The sequence below is a fragment of the Hyla sarda genome, chromosome 5, assembly GCF_029499605.1.
Source record: "Hyla sarda isolate aHylSar1 chromosome 5, aHylSar1.hap1, whole genome shotgun sequence".
Classification (NCBI taxonomy): domain Eukaryota; kingdom Metazoa; phylum Chordata; class Amphibia; order Anura; family Hylidae; genus Hyla; species Hyla sarda.
In genome coordinates, this window is record NC_079193.1 from 88,485,106 (window position 1) to 88,502,816 (window position 17,711).

The window sequence follows — 17,711 nt, forward strand, 5'->3', positions numbered from 1 at the left end:
AAAAATATTAAACCTCCCAGTACTTATCAGCTGCTGTATACTACAGAGGAGGTGGAGTTGTTCTTTTCAGTCTGACCACAGTGCTCTCTGCTGACACCTCTGTCCGTGTCAGGAACTGTCCAGAGTAGGAGCAAATCCGCATAGCAAACCTATCCAGCTCTGGTCAGTTCCTGACACGGACAGAGGTGTCAGCAGAGAGCACTGTGGTCAGACAGAAAAGAAAGCATACAGCAGCTGATAAGTACTGGAAGCATTAAGATTTTTTAAATAGAAGTAATTTACAAATCTGTTCAACTTTCTGGCACCAGTTGATTGGGAAAAAAAAAGGGTTTTCCACCGAAGTACCCCTTTAAGGTGTCCATATACCTTATACTAAAGTCAGCTGTACCCACCACCTTTAGCCAACTTTCTAAGGTGTCTGGAGGCCTCTCGACAGAAGAGGTCGGCAGAGAGAAGGGTAGGTCAGGTTGGATTTTTACCGCCTGACCCTTTTGTTCTGGGAGGGATAAGCTGGCACCAGAACAGTCTGACTGTGGCTTTAGCCCTCTCCAAAGCCATCACAAGAATGTTCATGTGTATGGGGAGATCAGGAGAGATAGCTGCTGGCCAAACGAACATTCATCTAAACATTGTCAGCTTAATGCCCTGTGTATAAAATTACAGCACACAGCTAATAAAAAGGAGCAAACAGATAAAGATTAAAAACAAAATGATACATAAACTGCTAAAAACTTCAAACCCCAGAGCAGGATAATGAAGAGGCAATTAGCTGGTAAATAAGCTGCAGATGAGGAAAGGACAGTCCTACAGCTTTATAACCAGCACATGCAGAGGTGATCGCTACTATATGTTGGTTCCGCATGATTACAGTCGTAGTTATTTCCAAAGTTTTCACCTTCCGTAGAACCTTCCCGTATAGAAAAGGGTAACAGGGTTAAAAGGAAATAGAAAATAGAGGCTGGAGTGGTGCTCTCGAGAGGAGAGAGAGATAAAATAGACCGTGAGGACGGACTAAATATTAAAATAATTTTTTTTCCTATTTGCACGGATTCAGATACAGTCCTAATCTGTGCAAATAAAAAAAAATATTTTTTTATATTTAGTCCGAAGGACTTTGCTCAAAAATTGGGTGTGTGATTCCATCTTGGGGCCTCAGTTTGTGTGAACTCTTTGGACTTTTACTAAGAGATGCTTACCGGTGTTAAGCATTCAATATCGAATAATGTAAGATCACTCTTCAAATCAGCAGGTGTGTAGAGATCCTAGTGGTTCCACTAAGGAGAGGAGGATATACACTCCAGACCAGACAGCAACATCCTCGTCAAGAATACCCAACAAAATAAGTCTTTAAAAAAATTGAAAACATTTTTTTGACAGGTCATCCAGAAATGTCAAAGGTTTAGATCACACCTGGTCTCAATCCTGAGACCTGCTGCAATCTTGAGTTAAATGCCAGTAAATTACAAGGCATCACACACTTCACGCCCCGGCTATCAGTCACATTGGAAAGCTAATGTATGAGTAAGTCTATGTAGTGAAAAAGTCGGATTGGGTGGTCAGCCAGGGAGTGAAGAGCACTGCTGATCACCATACTGGCTTATAACTCATGATCACAGCGGGTCTAAGGACTGAGACCAAATGCAAACTTCTGGATGACATGTAAAGTGCATATACTGTATCAAAGTCAAAATCTTTATTTCTATGTAATATTTACACTCATGTTGTGCTCGTCACTTCAAAAAGGGACGGACCTGATCGCAGTTATGATAGTCTTGGCCAAGGGACTGAGGATAGGATCCTGTCTCAATGTTCGCTAATGTGTTTTAGTACACAACCAGCATTACTGTGCACAAATGCAAGTGAGGTTTACTGATAACAGGGGTAGTATTCACACAAAGCGATGGCTGCCGCACTAGAATGGTTCTTCTGGGACACTACTTAATGTAATCACAAGGTCAGCGTAATAACAAAAGGCCAAACTACTGCAGTCAGGGTCACTAGGTTTTCTTTTGACAGCTGTAGGTAAATATAAATCACTACCCTTGAAGCATGGTTGTCTGCTGTGAAACTCACCGTCGTAAATCATTTGTGGATCAAATACCCCTAATAAAAAAAGCTCCATTGACATCTGTTAGACATCTTATCCCCGCGATCCCCCCTACAGCAGCCCGGAGCTAAGTTTTCTCTGAGGCTGATGACGGGCGGTGCAGAGGATGGGGCATCATGGCATCACAGTCCGCCCCCTCGTGACGTCATGTCTGCCCCCTCACTACAAATCTATAGAAGGGGCGTCACGCCCCCTCCCATAGACTTGTATTGAGGTGACGGGGCATGATGTCACGAGGGGGCGGGCTGTGATGTCACAATGCCCCGTCCCCTGCACCGCCCGTCATCAGCCTTGCTCCGGGCTGCTGAGGTACAGGGCTGCTGCGGGCGGGGGGGGGGGGGGGAGATAAGATGTCTGATAAGATGTCTAACAGCGGAGTAACCCTTTAAAGGTTTTCTTTTAGCAATTATGTCAACCGACAGACAATATTGGAAAATTGATAAACCGTACAACAAAATAGCCATATGTTCACTCCAACAAATACTTTGTTTTTACTCATTTAGGTAAATCTCATTTTCCAATTTTTCAATTAAGTAGATTTTATAGTGGATATTATGATGCTGATTTTATGCCGTGTCCTATGGCTGAAAGAAGAATACAATTAATTTAATAGTACCACAAACCCAGCAGAATCTTCAGCTGTGAAAATGCAACTCAGCTGTTGGAATGGTTAGCAATGAGAAGAGTGGTCATCGGTGTATCTCATTAAATGGCTTTTGAACTACACGTCCCAACCTCCATGCCAATTTACCACCTAAGTCGTAAACTATCATGCAATGAATCATTCTGTGAACTTTCAATATTGCAGAACCCTTTTCCTGTTGTGGTGCATGGGATGAAGTGGAGCACGTTTCTTTCATCTTATTTTACAGGCTGTTAAACCCCCAAACCTTGAAGCAACAGCGGCCACGTCCTGATGGTTAGTGTGAGCAATGAGATCTGAAGCTGCAGGACACTCACCCTGTAATTATCCATTAGCACCACCAACCATGGCTTTATGGTCTTCATCACATCGGAAAGCAAATGTTTCTCAACCTCAGATCCATCATGAAAGGTCAGGTTACCAACATGGATAGACTTCCTCACGTCTGCAAGTGCCAAAAAAGGTCCAAAGTACTGTTGGTCAGTTGGCTCCTGCCGAAAACAAATACATTATAAATAGTAGCACTGTATTAGCTGGAAAGAAACATAAAAATTTAGGTCACAAAAGATTAAACCACTAACCAAAACACTAGAAAAAAAACAATGTAGGAACAGTTTTAGTTTTTTTTACGACAAACTTGATATTTATCTTTTGATGTTAAAAATGGAAAAATAATAAGACTTGCAGTTTTTTCATCCATTAAAGTGACTAGGATGACAGATGTAATTAGTTGTCAGTACTGTCAAAACAGGTGACATAAATACAGGTAGGATCATCTACAGGTCCTGAATTCAACAGGTTCGCACTTCTCCTAGCAGAGGTCTTTTAGGTCTGTAAGTTTTCATTCTCCAGCAGTTGTGTGGTGTACTCAATGAGCCAAACAGTGTCAGCTAGTGACTTGTGTCAGGTCATTTTCCGACCGTATCCGTTTTTTGGCCAAACTGAAAACTACAGTCTGCACATTAAATTGAATGCGGTACGCACAGGTCCAGCAGCAGGGTTTTTTGAAATTCTCCCATTTAAGGCTGCATTCACACCATGTTTTGTACATACGGGTGTCGTATCCGGCGGGGGGAGGGGCAAACCGGGCGCTCCCGTACCCCAGCCGGATCAGCCCGTGACTCCATTTACTTTAATGAGCCGACCGGAGTCAAACGATGACTCCGGTCAGCTCAGTTTCACTACGGCTCAGTATACTACGGGTTTAGGTCCAGTCAGGAAACCGCATACGGGTCAAAACTGAGCTGACCAGAGTCATACACACACACACACACACACACCCAACCTTTTTTGCCAGAATTTGAAAAAAAAAATTTAATAAATAAATCAACCTGAAAAAGGGGCCTGGCCACTTGGAAAACGGAGGGTGGCTGCTGAAAAGGGGGTGTGTCACCAACATTTTTCCAAACATTTGAGCTTTGGAAAACCCCACAACTCAGAGCAGTTGTAAAAAAATAAGTGCAATATGTAGGAAAACATTACTAAATATTGTGGGAAAATATCAATTGGGAAAAAAAAAAAACACAAGAAAACTATACTCCACTCTTCGTAAATCAGGGCTTTTGTGCGGTTTGGTTAACAGGAGTGATCAGACTGTGGCCCAGATTTATCAAACTGTGTGAGAGAAAAACTTGAGGGATTTTTCCGCAGCAACCAATCACAGCTCAGCTAACGAGCTCTGGTAGAAAGGATATGGGGATAAGTTTTAGATTGCAAGGTCAAGACGCCCCATTCCCGGAGAGAGCCGGGGTCCCGTGCAGGAGATCGCAAGGGGCCCAGTGGTTGGAAACCCTAAATTCTAAAACTTATCCCCTATTCTTTGGATATGATACTTCTACTTTCAAGAATGTATAATCTGTGCTGCTTGACTATATTGAGTCCTGCTTCAGCGTTAAATAGCACAAAATCTGCTACTTGTTATCCTGAGACATATTGGGCTAGATATAATAAAGTCTCAATGACTTTGCAGAGCTGTCCCTTACAGGCTTCATACCAAATGATAATGCTTACCTGGCATTGAAGAAAGTTGAAGTAATTGCTGCAACCTGTAACATTTTGATAGAAAGAAGGATATGAAGTCCTGTCACCGTTCAGTAAGGAATCAAACACCTATAAAAATGAATAATTATAATAAAAAAGGCAGTAACATTAAACATACTTTCACCTCAGCATAAAAAACAAAGGAAACACCAAGTAGACAATCCTTAGGAACTTCGTCACCAGGTGCTTCAAACCCAATAAGCAGAACCTGTGACGTTCAACCTACTGTCAAACCTATGACAACATGCTACAGGGCAAGAGGAGCCAGGCAGATGGCTATACAGACATGGCCGTAAATGTTGGAACCCCTGAATTTTGACGTTGTGGCCGGAACGCCTCCTCCATACATCTCTATGGGAGAGGCGGGGAGGTAGCATTCGTGCCTCCTCGCATCCCCATAGAACTGTATGGGGACGGGGAGGAGACGGCGCGTCGCCGTCGACCTCTAGGTCGACGCTACGCGCCTTAGCGCTCACCATGAGCGCTTATGGCAGCGTCCAGTTAGGGAGATCGGGGGGGGGTCCACACGTTCGGACCCCCCGCGATCAAACACTTATCCCCTATCCTGTGGAAAGGGGATAAGTGTAATGCCGCTGCAGTTGTCCTTAAACAAAAAAAAAAGTGAGGAAAAAAAGCAAATTGGACATAATGTCACACCAAACTCCAAAAATAGACTGGACAAAATTATATTATTGGCACCCTTTCAAAAATTTGGAAAAATAAGATTGTTTCAAGCATGTGATGCTCGTATAAACTCACCTGGGGCAAGTAACAGGTGTGGGCAATATAAAAATCACACCTAAAAGCATATAAAAAGGAGAGAAGTTCACTTAGTCTTTGCACTGTGTGTCTGTGTGTGTGCCACTAAGCATGGACAACAGAAAGAGAAGAAGAGAACTGTCTGTTGATTTTTCTGTAGATTTTTCCATAATTTTGGTTCTCAATTCCTCAATCTCAAGGTTACAAGTCCATCTCCAGAGATCTAGATTTGCCTTTTGTCCACAGTACGCAACATAGTCAAGAAGTTTGCAACCCATGGCCCTGTAGCTAATCTCCCTGGGCATGGACAGAAGAGAAAAATTGATGAAAGGTGTCAATGCAGGATAGTCCGGATGGTGACTAAGCATCCCCAAACAAGTTCCAAAGATATTCAAGATGTCCTGCAGGCTCAGGGAGCATCAGTGTCCGCACGAAATATCCGTCGACATTTAAATGAAATTAAACGCTATGGCAGGAGACCCAGGAGGACCCCACTGCTGATACAGAGACATAAAAAAGCAAGACTACATTTTGCCAAAATGAACTTGAGTAAGCCAAAATCCTTCTGGGAAAACATCTTGTGGACAGATGAGACCAAGATAGAGCTTTTTGGTAAAATACATCATTGTATTGTTTACCGAAAACGGAATGAGGCCTACAAAGAAAAAAAACCACAGTACCTACAGTGAAATATGGTGGAGGTTCAATGATGTTTTGGGGTTGTTTTGCTGTCTCTGGGTGCCTTGAATGTGTGCAACGCATCATGACATCTGAGGATAAACACCGGATTTTGGGTTGCACTGTACAGCCCAGTGTCAGAAAGCTGGGTTTGCATCCGAGATCTTGGATCTTCCAGCAGGAAAATGACCCCAAACATATGTCAAAAAGCACCCAGAAATGGATGGCAACAAAGCGCTGGAGAGTTCTGAAATGATGAGTCCAGATCTAAATCCCATTGAACACCTGTGGAGAGATCTTAAAATTGCTGTTGGGAAAAGGCGCCCTTCCAATAAGAGAGACCTGGAGCAGTTTGCTAAGGAAGAGTGGTCCAACATTTCGAGTTGTAAGAAGCTTATTAATGGTTATAGGAAGCGATTTCAGTAATTTTTTTCCAAAGGGTGTGCAACCAAATATTAAGTTAAGGATGCCAATAATTTTGTCCAGCCCATTTTTTGGAGTTTGGTATGATATTATGTCCAATTTGCTTTTTTTCCTCCCTTTTTTTGTTTAGTTCCAATACACACAAAGGGAATAAACATGTGTATAGCAAAACATGTGTTACTGTAATCCTTTTCTGTGAGAAATACTTCATTTTCCTGAAAAATTTCAGGGGTGCCAACATCTACAGCCATGACTGTATAATTACCAGTAGGTGAGTGGGTGGGCCTTTTCAATAGACGGTGCCACATTTCTCCAAAAATCTACCTTTATCAGTGCTTGCAATATATGCAAATTAGGGGTATGCAGTCACAGAGGAGGAGACACAGCTGTTTGTGGTTATGGAGGCTGCGCTCTTCTCGCTCCCAGCCAGGTTGGATTGATGCTCCTGGTCAGTGTAACGCCCCAGACCAGATATATGTTAGTTTAAGGCTATAGTGCCAGCTTTTCATCGACTATGAGGACAGCATACCCAGTCAGTAGGAGACCCAGATTGAGAGCGGCATCTCTAAATGACAGCAGCTCAAGATGTATAAAACATCTATATAAAGATTTTACATTTCTATAAAGCAAATTACATGGCATGCCATCTATTATTATTTTACAGGGCATGGAGAAATTGGCTTTAACTTTAAATTAAGCTTTGTGCATGAAAGACAGAACAGGCAAGGCAGATTAATGAAAAGCATTCTGAGACAACACATGTGTGTGCCCCATGACATCACCTTGGCTCTAGATTCCTAACACATCCATGACAACAGCAAAGCAATACATATGCTCTCAATTATAGTAGTACAAACAAATAAGCCTCAGCAATTCTTTGTCTGTGTTCAAAACAATGGCAAATTCCATTATATATAGGATAATGGTTATGAAACTTTGCTAATTTTTAAACTTAGGCCAGCCAGGGTTTTGCACCATGTTCCTTATGTCCTGCAGTCTTATGTATCCCTATTACAAAACTGCAGATGTCCTATCAATACTAATTTGGTAAATAAATAAAGAGCTTAGGGAAAATAGGTCTGCTTGGTTTGTTTGTTTTTGTTTATTCATTACTTGTTTTGGCTACAAAGTAATTTAGGATTAATGGTAAAATTAGGTTTGCGCAACATGTTAGGTTAATTTATCTCAAGGTCAGGAGTACAATACAGTATCCTAATGCGCCATAAAGATGATGCTGGAAACATCTGTACTGTGCTATGGCGATCTGTAAGCATCTACAATTCATTCTTCTTTAGTAGAGAAATAAGCACACTTTTAGATCCCAATATGCATACCTGTTTAGCAAAATTAATTTTATGTGCTCCTGCCACAAAAAAATAAATATATATATATATATATATATATATATATATATATATATATATATATATAAGCTTCTGACTTACATCAAGCATCTCATAGAGAAGCATTGAGAAAGTGACTTTCCATCCACACATCAGTCACTTTGGATTATGACGAATCACAGCACTGGTCATGTAGGCAGGCAGCAGCACCGGAATAGTATGTTAGCTGGGAAATAAAGCCACCCAGTAAGAGGAGCATTAATACTAATATATAACCGTTGTGTGTTACTGTCAGGCACTGAAGTGTTTCTTTGTAGTGTCCTAACATAAGACATGTCAAAAGTTTTGATTGGTCATGGGTGCCAATACGCCTCACCGATCAGTAGACCATGCAGGGAGAAGCGTGCAGCTGTGTGTTTTACCCCCCCCCCCCCTCTTGCCCTGATCTTTTTCTTGTTTCACCAGATGATCCCATTATATTAACCCCTTAAGGACATCGGACGTAAATGTACGTCTTGATGCAATGCACACCAGGATGTACATTTACGTTCTGTACACGACGCAGGCATAGGAGTGGTGCTCACATCATGCACGGCAGGTCCTGGCTGCTATGAGCAGCTAGAGGCCTGCCAGTAATGGTGGACATCAGCGATCGAGCTGATGTCCACCATTAACCCCTCAGAGGCAGTGATCAATACTGTAATATTGTACTATAGATGCCCCCTTTCTGCAGACTGCCTGGGCCCGTACGGGACATTGCAGAGGGTCCCAGAATCCTTAGAATAGGGGATAAGTTTCCGGATCCTGGAGTACTCCTTTAAAGGAGTTAAAGGGATATTCTGGGCAAAAACCATCTTATCCCCTATCGAAAGGATAGGGGATAAGATGTCTGATCGCGGGGGGCCCGCAGCTGGGACCCCCCGCGATCTCCCTGCAGCAGCCCGCATTCTATGCGTAGCTACGTCTGAAGTTTCGGAAACCGCCGGGCTTCCGAGATGGGGACGTGACGTCATGCCACGTCCCCTCCATTCATGTCTATGGGAGGGGGCGTTATGGCTGTTAAGCCCCCTTCCATAGAAATGAATGGAGGGGGCATGGCGTGATGTCACGTCCCCGTCTCAGAAGCCCGGCGGTTTCCGAAACTTCAGGACGCAGCTACACACAAAATGCGGGCTGCTGAAGGGAGATCGCGTGGGTCCCAGCGGCGGGCCCCCCGCGATCAGACATCTTATCCCCTATCCTTTCGATAGGGGATAAGATGTTTTTGCCCGGAATACCCCTTTAAAGAACAACACCGGTGCCTGAAAGTGAAACGTCATTGTTCGACATCAGTATTAATGCTACTCTCACTAGGTGTCTTTCCCAGCTACCATGTCATTCTGGTCCTGCTGCTTGTCTACATGACTGGCGATAACCACAGTGGCTGCTGTGTGGATTGGAATTCATTTTCTCTTTGTATCTCTATCAGGGCCAGTCATGTAGGCAAGTAACAGAATCAGAGAATGGCTGGGATTTTGTAGCTGGGAAATAAATCTGCCCGGTAGAAGGAGCTTCAGCCAAGATCTTTAATAATGCTGCATTACTACTGGGCATAAAAAAAATTGTTGTTGTTTTAAGTGGGGTTGCATAAGTCTTTGCTAGCCTGTAGTCTGTATATTAAGTTATATAACATTTTTCATTGCATACAGAATTTTAACTGTATGCATACTGAAAAAGGACTGCGTTTAAGAAATGATAGCTTTGATGAACCAAATCTTAACACATATTTACATACTGTATGATTGACAGAGTAGGATTAAATTGGGCTCCTCCTTACAGGTAACTAGTATGGGCGGGGCCGCCATCAGGGGGGTACTGCCAGTACCCTAGTAAGGGGCCCTGGCTCACACGGGGGCCCAGGCCCCACGCTGAACCCCCCCCCCAGCAGTCCCAGCACAGAAGCAGAAGACCGCTGTAAAAACAGCAGTCTCCTGCTTCTGCTGGCAGCTGTGACCAATAATTACTGCCACCTGTCCTCTCCTCCCTGTATGAGCGGAGGCTCTTCCAGGCGGCAGCAGCAACAGCAGCACAGTGGAGCGATTAACTGGCAAACATCGGGCTGTGTACGGGATGGCAGACAACCTTCGATGATGTCATTACCATGTGATCGGTCACATGGGTCGGAGGAGCCTGACTCCTGTGCTGTGCTGTGGAGGCATAGGAAGAAGTTCCTGTATAGGGAAATGTGTTTATCATGAGAAGGTAACCTGTAGTACATACACACACACACAAATAACTATATCTGTGTTTTCCAACAAGGGCACTTCCAGCTGTTACAAAACTACAACTCCCAGCATGCCCGGAGAGCCCACGGCTCTCGGGGCATGCTGGGAGTTGTAGTTTTGCAACAGCTGGAGATACATTGTTTGGAAAACACTGCACTAGAAAACTCACACATACTGCATTTAACACACCCACCACACACCCCATTTTCCCATTTAAAAAAAAAAAAAATAAATAATTTAAGAATCCAAACATGTGTTATTGCCGTGTGCGTAAATGTCCAAACTATTGCAATATAATGTTAATTAACCAGCACGGTCAATGGTGTCAGTGTTAAAAAATACCAAAGTCCACAACAGCTAATTTTAAGTAATTTCATATACCATAAAAAAATGAATAAAAAGCGATTGAAAAGTCCCATCAAGAACAAAAATGGTACCGGTAAAAACTACAGATCAAAGCACAAAAAGGAGAGCCCTCACACAGCCCAGTATATGGAAAAATTCTAAAGTTATAGGGGTCAGAAGAGGATGATTTTAAGTATACTAATTTTGTACGAAAAGTTATTTTTTTTAAAGTAGTAAAATAAAACAAAGCCTATAAAAACTGGTAACTGTTGTAATTGTATGGAACTACAGAATAAAGATAATGGCCCAGATTTATCAATCACAGCTCAGCTAACAAGCTCTGGTAAAGTGAAAGCTGAGCTGTGATTGGTTGTTGTGGAAAAAAAAAATCTCTTACAGAGTTTGATAAATCTGGGCCAATGTTATTTTTACTGAAAAGTGCACTGGGTAGAAACCGAAGCCCCCAAAAGTTTCACTGTATATTTCATGGTAGCATGAGTGATGTCATTACAGTACAATTGGTGGCACAAAAAGCAACAAGCCTCATACGGGTCTGAAGGTTGAAAATTTAAAGTATTATGGCTCTAAAAAGGTGGAGGAGAAAAAAAAAGAAAGTCCTAATGTCCTTAAGGGGGTATAGTTCACACACACACACACACACCTATATACTTCACACAAGTGGTATAAATCTCATGGTCGCAGCAGTCACAATCATGACTGAGCCCCCTGTGACCGGCCACCACTGCTGCCACAATACCTGGCTGATCTGCCGGCGACTGTAACTGTAAGGGTAAAGCACCAAAACAAAGTACCTACACAAAACAAAAAAGGGTCCACATATTTTATTAAAACCAACCAAATTAAAAACATGTATATGAGGCATCAGGAGAAAACAACCACTAGTAAGCACAGAGGACACAACACATGAAATTTAGGGATAATGGGGGAGATTTATCACATCCTGTGCAGAGGGAAAGTGGAGCAGTTGCCCATAGCAACAAGATTGCTCCTTTTATTTTTAAAAAGACCTCTGAAAAATTAAAGGAGCGATCTACAACTGCTCCACTTTCCTTCTGCACAGGATTTGATAAATCTCCCCCATTATCTCTGAATTTCATGTGTGTTGTGTCTTCTGTGCTTACTTGTGTCTTTCTCCTGATACCTCATATACATGTTTTTAATTTGGTTGGTTTTAATAAAATGATTTATTAGCGGTATGTGGACCCCTGTTTTTTTGGTGAAGATCTATCATGTAGTAGAAAGCCCCTATACTGCTGAATAAAGCATTAGCTTCCCTATACTGCTCCCATAATTTTTTTTATGGGGACAGTATGGATTCATCTGTGGTCATCATGAAAGAGTGGGGGGAGGCCCAGGGCAATTCAGCTACGCCCCTGACTGTTTCTGTACGTCCGCTGGAACTGCTCACTGATTTAAAGTGAGCAGCAGTGGCTGCCGGCTCTGACAAGTGACCCCCCCCCCCCCCTAACATCAATCTGCGGTGTGGGAGGACATCACTAGTCAGTGCAGCACAGAGGAGCTCACTAATATGCTGAGCCCCTGCACCTGAGCCTGCCGGCCAGCTTAGTGTCAGTAAGGTGGCAGAGTGGGATCAGAGGTGGAAAAATAAAGTGGCGGGGGGGACGGGACGCCAATGATATAGCAGGGGGGTTGATCAAGGGGGGGGGATAAAGGTGCATGCCCAATTTGTAATGCTGATACTGGTATCATGTTGTACATTGTAGAACGCGCAAATGTGCAATTGGCGGTACAGTGAGGGGTGTCGAGGTGGCCCAGGCCTGAGCTGTGTGAGGAGCCCCAAAATTTCTGATGGCAGCCCTGAATATGGGGTAGCATATATTACATTATCATGGTTCCGTCATCATGAACAGAGCTGCTTTTCTGGTTCAGACTTAACCAGGCCAACATCTGCAATAAGTTTGCATGTTCAGGTTGGTTTATCTCCAAAACCGGGGAAATCAATTTACTTCCATCTAAATTGCCGTTAGTTTATGTAAGGCGTTTGAAGTCAAGCAATTAAAAAGCATATTAAATAATTCTAAGTTCCAATCTACAATACTTACCACAAATAAGGCCCTGTGGACAAATGTAATCTCTGCACTAACCTTGAAATTGCTGGCAAAACTGATAAACCAGTACCAAAAAAAAAAATGTGATTTCATCTGAAGGGACACTTTCTATACATTGCCAACACAATCCTGCCAATACATACGTCAAATGCATCGATCCACTTCTGCTGCTGGATGTATTTTATCGCCAGGTCGCACTGTTGCTGAACAAATTCCTTCTGGTTTTCATCCACCATGCCAGTTTGATACATGAAGTCCGCATAGCCACCCAACATCTGTTCAACATACACAACAGTCATTAGAATAAATGATTCCCCCCGCCGTGCGCTTTTTGTTTAATCCTGCTCAGTTACAGCAGTAAGAAATGTTAAATCCTTTCTAGCCTAAACGTGATACAGCAACTTACTTAGTAATGCATTGTTAACAAATGTTTCAGATCATAAAGTCTAGAGGGAACGTGCATACTTTATCAAAACAGAATGCAAGGGAAGAAAGGAATTCCACCTTCTTTTGTAGATCAAAAGAATAGAAAATTGAATTAAAATGCCCTACCACTTCAGGATCACAGAGTCCGTCTCCAATGGCAATCCCCTTGAAGTTGATTTTAACCTTAGCGGTTGGGTTGTGAGTGTGGATATAATAGCCGATAGCAGGAACATACTTCCCAGCGTAGGACTAGGGAGAGAGAGAGGGAAAATAACAAAAACAAAAAAACATTGTATACTGGGTAAGCATTAAGATTACAGGCAATGTAACAATTACAGAAGAAACATTTGCAAGCTGAGGGGACAGATAAGGATTCAGTCGCCTGGTTTCACGCAGTCATATTGAGGGACATTTATCAATGTTTGCTTATGTATTCTTTTTTTTAGTAATTTTTTCCTTACTTTTTTTTTTTGCTTATGTGTGACTTATCAAATGGTTTCAGCCTGTTGATAATTTTCTTTCACGTAAGCAATTTTTCCTTTTTTACTTTGGTACAAGCTTTTTCTGCTCCATGTTTGAGCTGGAGTAAATTTAGTAAATTTTTAACCCTGTTGCGACTTTTTTTTGCGCAGTTGCGACTGTCGCAGTTAATAAATACCTGACTACCCGTAGTCCATTTTAAAATTATTACTACGTAGTTCATTTTTGGAAAACTTGGTTTTCTCGCTTTCCAGTCAAAATGTCGCACGAAAAATCGCGTAGTCACAGTTGCGACAATTATAGTAAAGAAAACCTGACTAAACCCGTTGATAAATGTCCATAAATATGAATACTTTTCACCCGGACTCTCACTCTAACATCTGGACCCTCCAATATTCTACTAAATTACTGTCAGATCACCAAACCATTGGTGAACTACAGTGGATATAAAAAGTCTACACACCCCCTGTTAAAATTACAGGTTCTTGTGATGTTAAGGAATGAGAGACAGATATATTTTGTCAGAACTTTTTCTACCCTTAATGTGACCTATAACGTGAACAATGCAATTGCAAAACAAAGTGAAATCTTTGAAGTAATAAGACAAAAATAACCTCCCAATAACCTGGTTGCATAAGTGTGCACACCATCGTATAAATGGGGATGTGGCTGTGCTTAACATGAATTTGAATGTGATTGGTTAATTCTAAAGGAATAGTGTAGTGGAGAATAAGGGATAAGTTATAGATCTCGGGGGGGTCCGACCGCTGGGACCCGCGGTCTCCTGTACGCAAAAAAGGGGGAGTGTCCGTCCCCAGCATGGCCCATAGAGATACATGGAGGGGGCGTGTCAGCTGCCGCATCATGCAGGGACGGAACGCTCCCTTCATATGGACTGCAGGGGCGTGGAAATAATAAAAATTAAAAAAAAACTACTTGTTCAAGGGATTAAAGCAGAACACAATCTTCTTGTCCCTCAAGAAAATCCACTTGTCCTGGTAGATGAAATAATTTCAACCAAAATAGTCTGATCCCCCCCACTAGACCACCAGGGATGGATATAAGATCCCTTTAGACACTGCTGTCAACTTTAACAGCGGTGATCTAATGGTTTAATAGCGGCCACGGAGATCGCAGCATGCCGGGCTATTAGCGGTGGGAGAGCTGTAGCTCCTTTTACACCAGAGGAAAGCCCCCCCATCTGACCCCTATAACTCCAATTTTTCCATATACAGGGATGTATGAGGGTAATCTTATGTGCCGTGATCTGTAGTTTTTATCGGAACCATTTATTATCAGAACTTTTATTAGGAAAGGGGCTTATTCACATATATACGCACTATTTAAAATATTTTTATCACTATTTTTCAGTCTTCATAGGGTATTATATATGGAGTCTTGATTGGAAAACAATGAACGCCGCTGTGTTACTGGGGGGGTTCTGCTTATCTAGTAACTAAATGCTATTTCCAGCATTTTCTGACACCTAAATTTGAGTAAATAAAATGCACCACATAAACTGGAGAACTACAACACCCAGCATGCCCTGATACAGCCAATGGTTGTGTGCGTGTTGCAGCATGTTGCACTGTATAGTAGTACAGTTAAGGTTATTGTGTAACATGCTGGGAGTTGTAGTTTTGGTTTGTGTCAGCTGCAGAGCCATAGTCTGTGTCAAGGAATACAGGGAATTGCAGTTAGTAACTACAACTCCCAGCATGCCCTGATGCAGCCTATGGCTCTGCAGCTGACCCGAACCAAAACTACAACTCCCAGCATGTTACACTTTATAGTTCTACAGTTTAGGTTATGGTGCAACATGCTGGGAGTTGTAGTTTTGGTTCGGGTGTGTTTGTGTGCATCCGTGGGGCTCTTGGTCGGCGGGCGAGTATGAAGGGGGCGAGATTCTAGTGGTGAAATTTAGTGCGGGTGACCAGAAACCACTAAAAATAAATTAAAAAAAATAGCACAACTGGCAGCAGCACTTGTCAGTCCGCCCCTGTACAAAACATACATGCATACACATATCATACATACACCGGCCACTGCCACCTATATTATACATTACATACATACATCATACATACAGACACATCATACATACACCCGCCGCTGCCCCCCATCATACATTACATACACACACACACCATACACACATCACACACAATCACACACACATCACACATACACAAACCATACATATGCACACATCATACATACACCCACCGCTGCCCCCCCCATCATACATTACATACACACATTCAAAGACATCATACACACATCACACGTACACTCACACCATATATATGCACACATCATACATACACCGGCCACTGCCCCCTATATTATACATTACATACATACATATACATCATACATACATACACCCACCGCTGCCCCCTCATCATACATTACATACACACACACACACACACACACATCACACACAGACAGACATCATACACACATCACACATACATTCAAACCATACATATACAGCATACATATACACCATACATATGCACACATCATACATACACAAACATCATACACCCATCACACATACATACACCCGCCGCTGCCCCCCATCATACATCACACACACATCACACATACACACAGACATCACACACACATCACATATACACAGACATCATACACACATCATATATACACAGACATCACACACACATACACTCACACCATACATATGCACACATCATACATACACCCGCCGCTGATACACCCCCCTAATTATACATTACATACATATACAACCACCCTTCCCGCCGCCTGCATGCTCGGCCTCCTCACCTGAGCTTCACACCCCCCGCTCTACATTACACAAGAAGCAGGGGGAGAGCGAGGACGAACACAGCTCGGTACACAGCTCCATGTGTCCATGTGTCCAGTGACAGCATCATGCTTTGGGGCTGTTTTTCTTTAGCGGGAATAGGGGCCTTAGTTGGGGTGAAGCATATTATGAACAGTTTCAAATACTAGGCAGATTTAACACAAAATCTTCAAGCTTCCGTTAGAGGAAGTTCACCTTTTAGCATGACAACATCCCATAGCATCCCAATCCACACAAGTATGGCTTCACTAGAAGAGGATTAATGCTTTGGAATAACCAACAATAAATATAGGAAAACAGTCCTACTAGGCTGGGTAAGACTGTTTTCCTAGTAGGACTGTTTTCCTATATTTATTGTTGGCACATTGGGTTTATGTGCAGCGCAGTATCCTCGGCTGGGTAATTCATGTTTTATGTTGAGCTCCCATTTATTTTTTAGAATTTCTTAATGCTTTGGAATAGCCCGGACCTTAATCCAATTAAATATCTGTGGACATCTGAAGAGGGCTGTGCGCAGGAAATGTCCTAGCAATGACAGATTTTGAGCACTTCTGCAAGGAAGCGTAGGCAAATATTGCCACGTCAAGATGTGCCATGCTAATAGACTTCTACCCAAAAGGGCTGATTGCTGTAATACAATAAAAATGTGCACACAGGGTGTGCACTCTTATGCAACAGCTATTTTTTTCTTTCCCGTCTCACAGATTTCAGTTTGTATTGCAATTGAATTGATCACATTATAGGTCACATAAAGGCTGAAAAAAGTTCTGACATTTATCTTTGTTTCATTCTTTAACATTACCAGAGACTGGCATTTTAACAGGGTGTGCAGACTTTTTATATCCACTGTAACTTTGGTTCAGCCGAAATGTTGTGGACCCAGGAGCTGCAGCTGTAATATAGACTACTAAATACCAATGTCATACGCCGGTTTAAAATTAGCCTTACATATAGAATGGACATAGCCACCCAGCTTTTCCAGACTACTGAAATGAAATATTGGAGTCAATGGGTTACCTCTGCTTGACCAAATATAAGACAGTGGGTGCAGTGTGTCTCCTTGAGGTGACCACCAAACTGGCACATGAGGCCTTGTATGCCATTCAATACTGTATTCCAGAAAGGAAAAATTGCTCTTCACTGCCACCTATTGGAGATAGTTTACTTTCAAATCAAACTTCAGCCCCTAAGGAGCCTTGAAACATGACTGGGGATTGTATGGCCAGGAAATGTAAGGGAGAGTCACTCTTCTGTAGACA

At 42.5% G+C, this 17,711-nt stretch overlaps 1 protein-coding gene across 5 annotated transcripts in view; it reads right to left on the minus strand.

Moving 5' to 3' along the window:
• The window catches only part of CPVL (carboxypeptidase vitellogenic like), a 113,800-nt gene that overhangs the window by 25,380 nt on the left and 70,709 nt on the right, over positions 1–17,711 (minus strand). For all 5 annotated transcript variants that reach the window (XM_056519883.1, XM_056519882.1, XM_056519886.1 and 2 more), the window contains exons 8-11: positions 13,245–13,367; positions 12,836–12,967; positions 4,761–4,859; positions 3,068–3,241 (exon numbers count right to left, since the gene is read on the minus strand). In XM_056519883.1, coding sequence (XP_056375858.1) covers positions 3,068–3,241; positions 4,761–4,859; positions 12,836–12,967; positions 13,245–13,367 — 528 coding nt within the window. The remainder of the gene's footprint in view (positions 1–3,067; positions 3,242–4,760; positions 4,860–12,835; positions 12,968–13,244; positions 13,368–17,711) is intronic.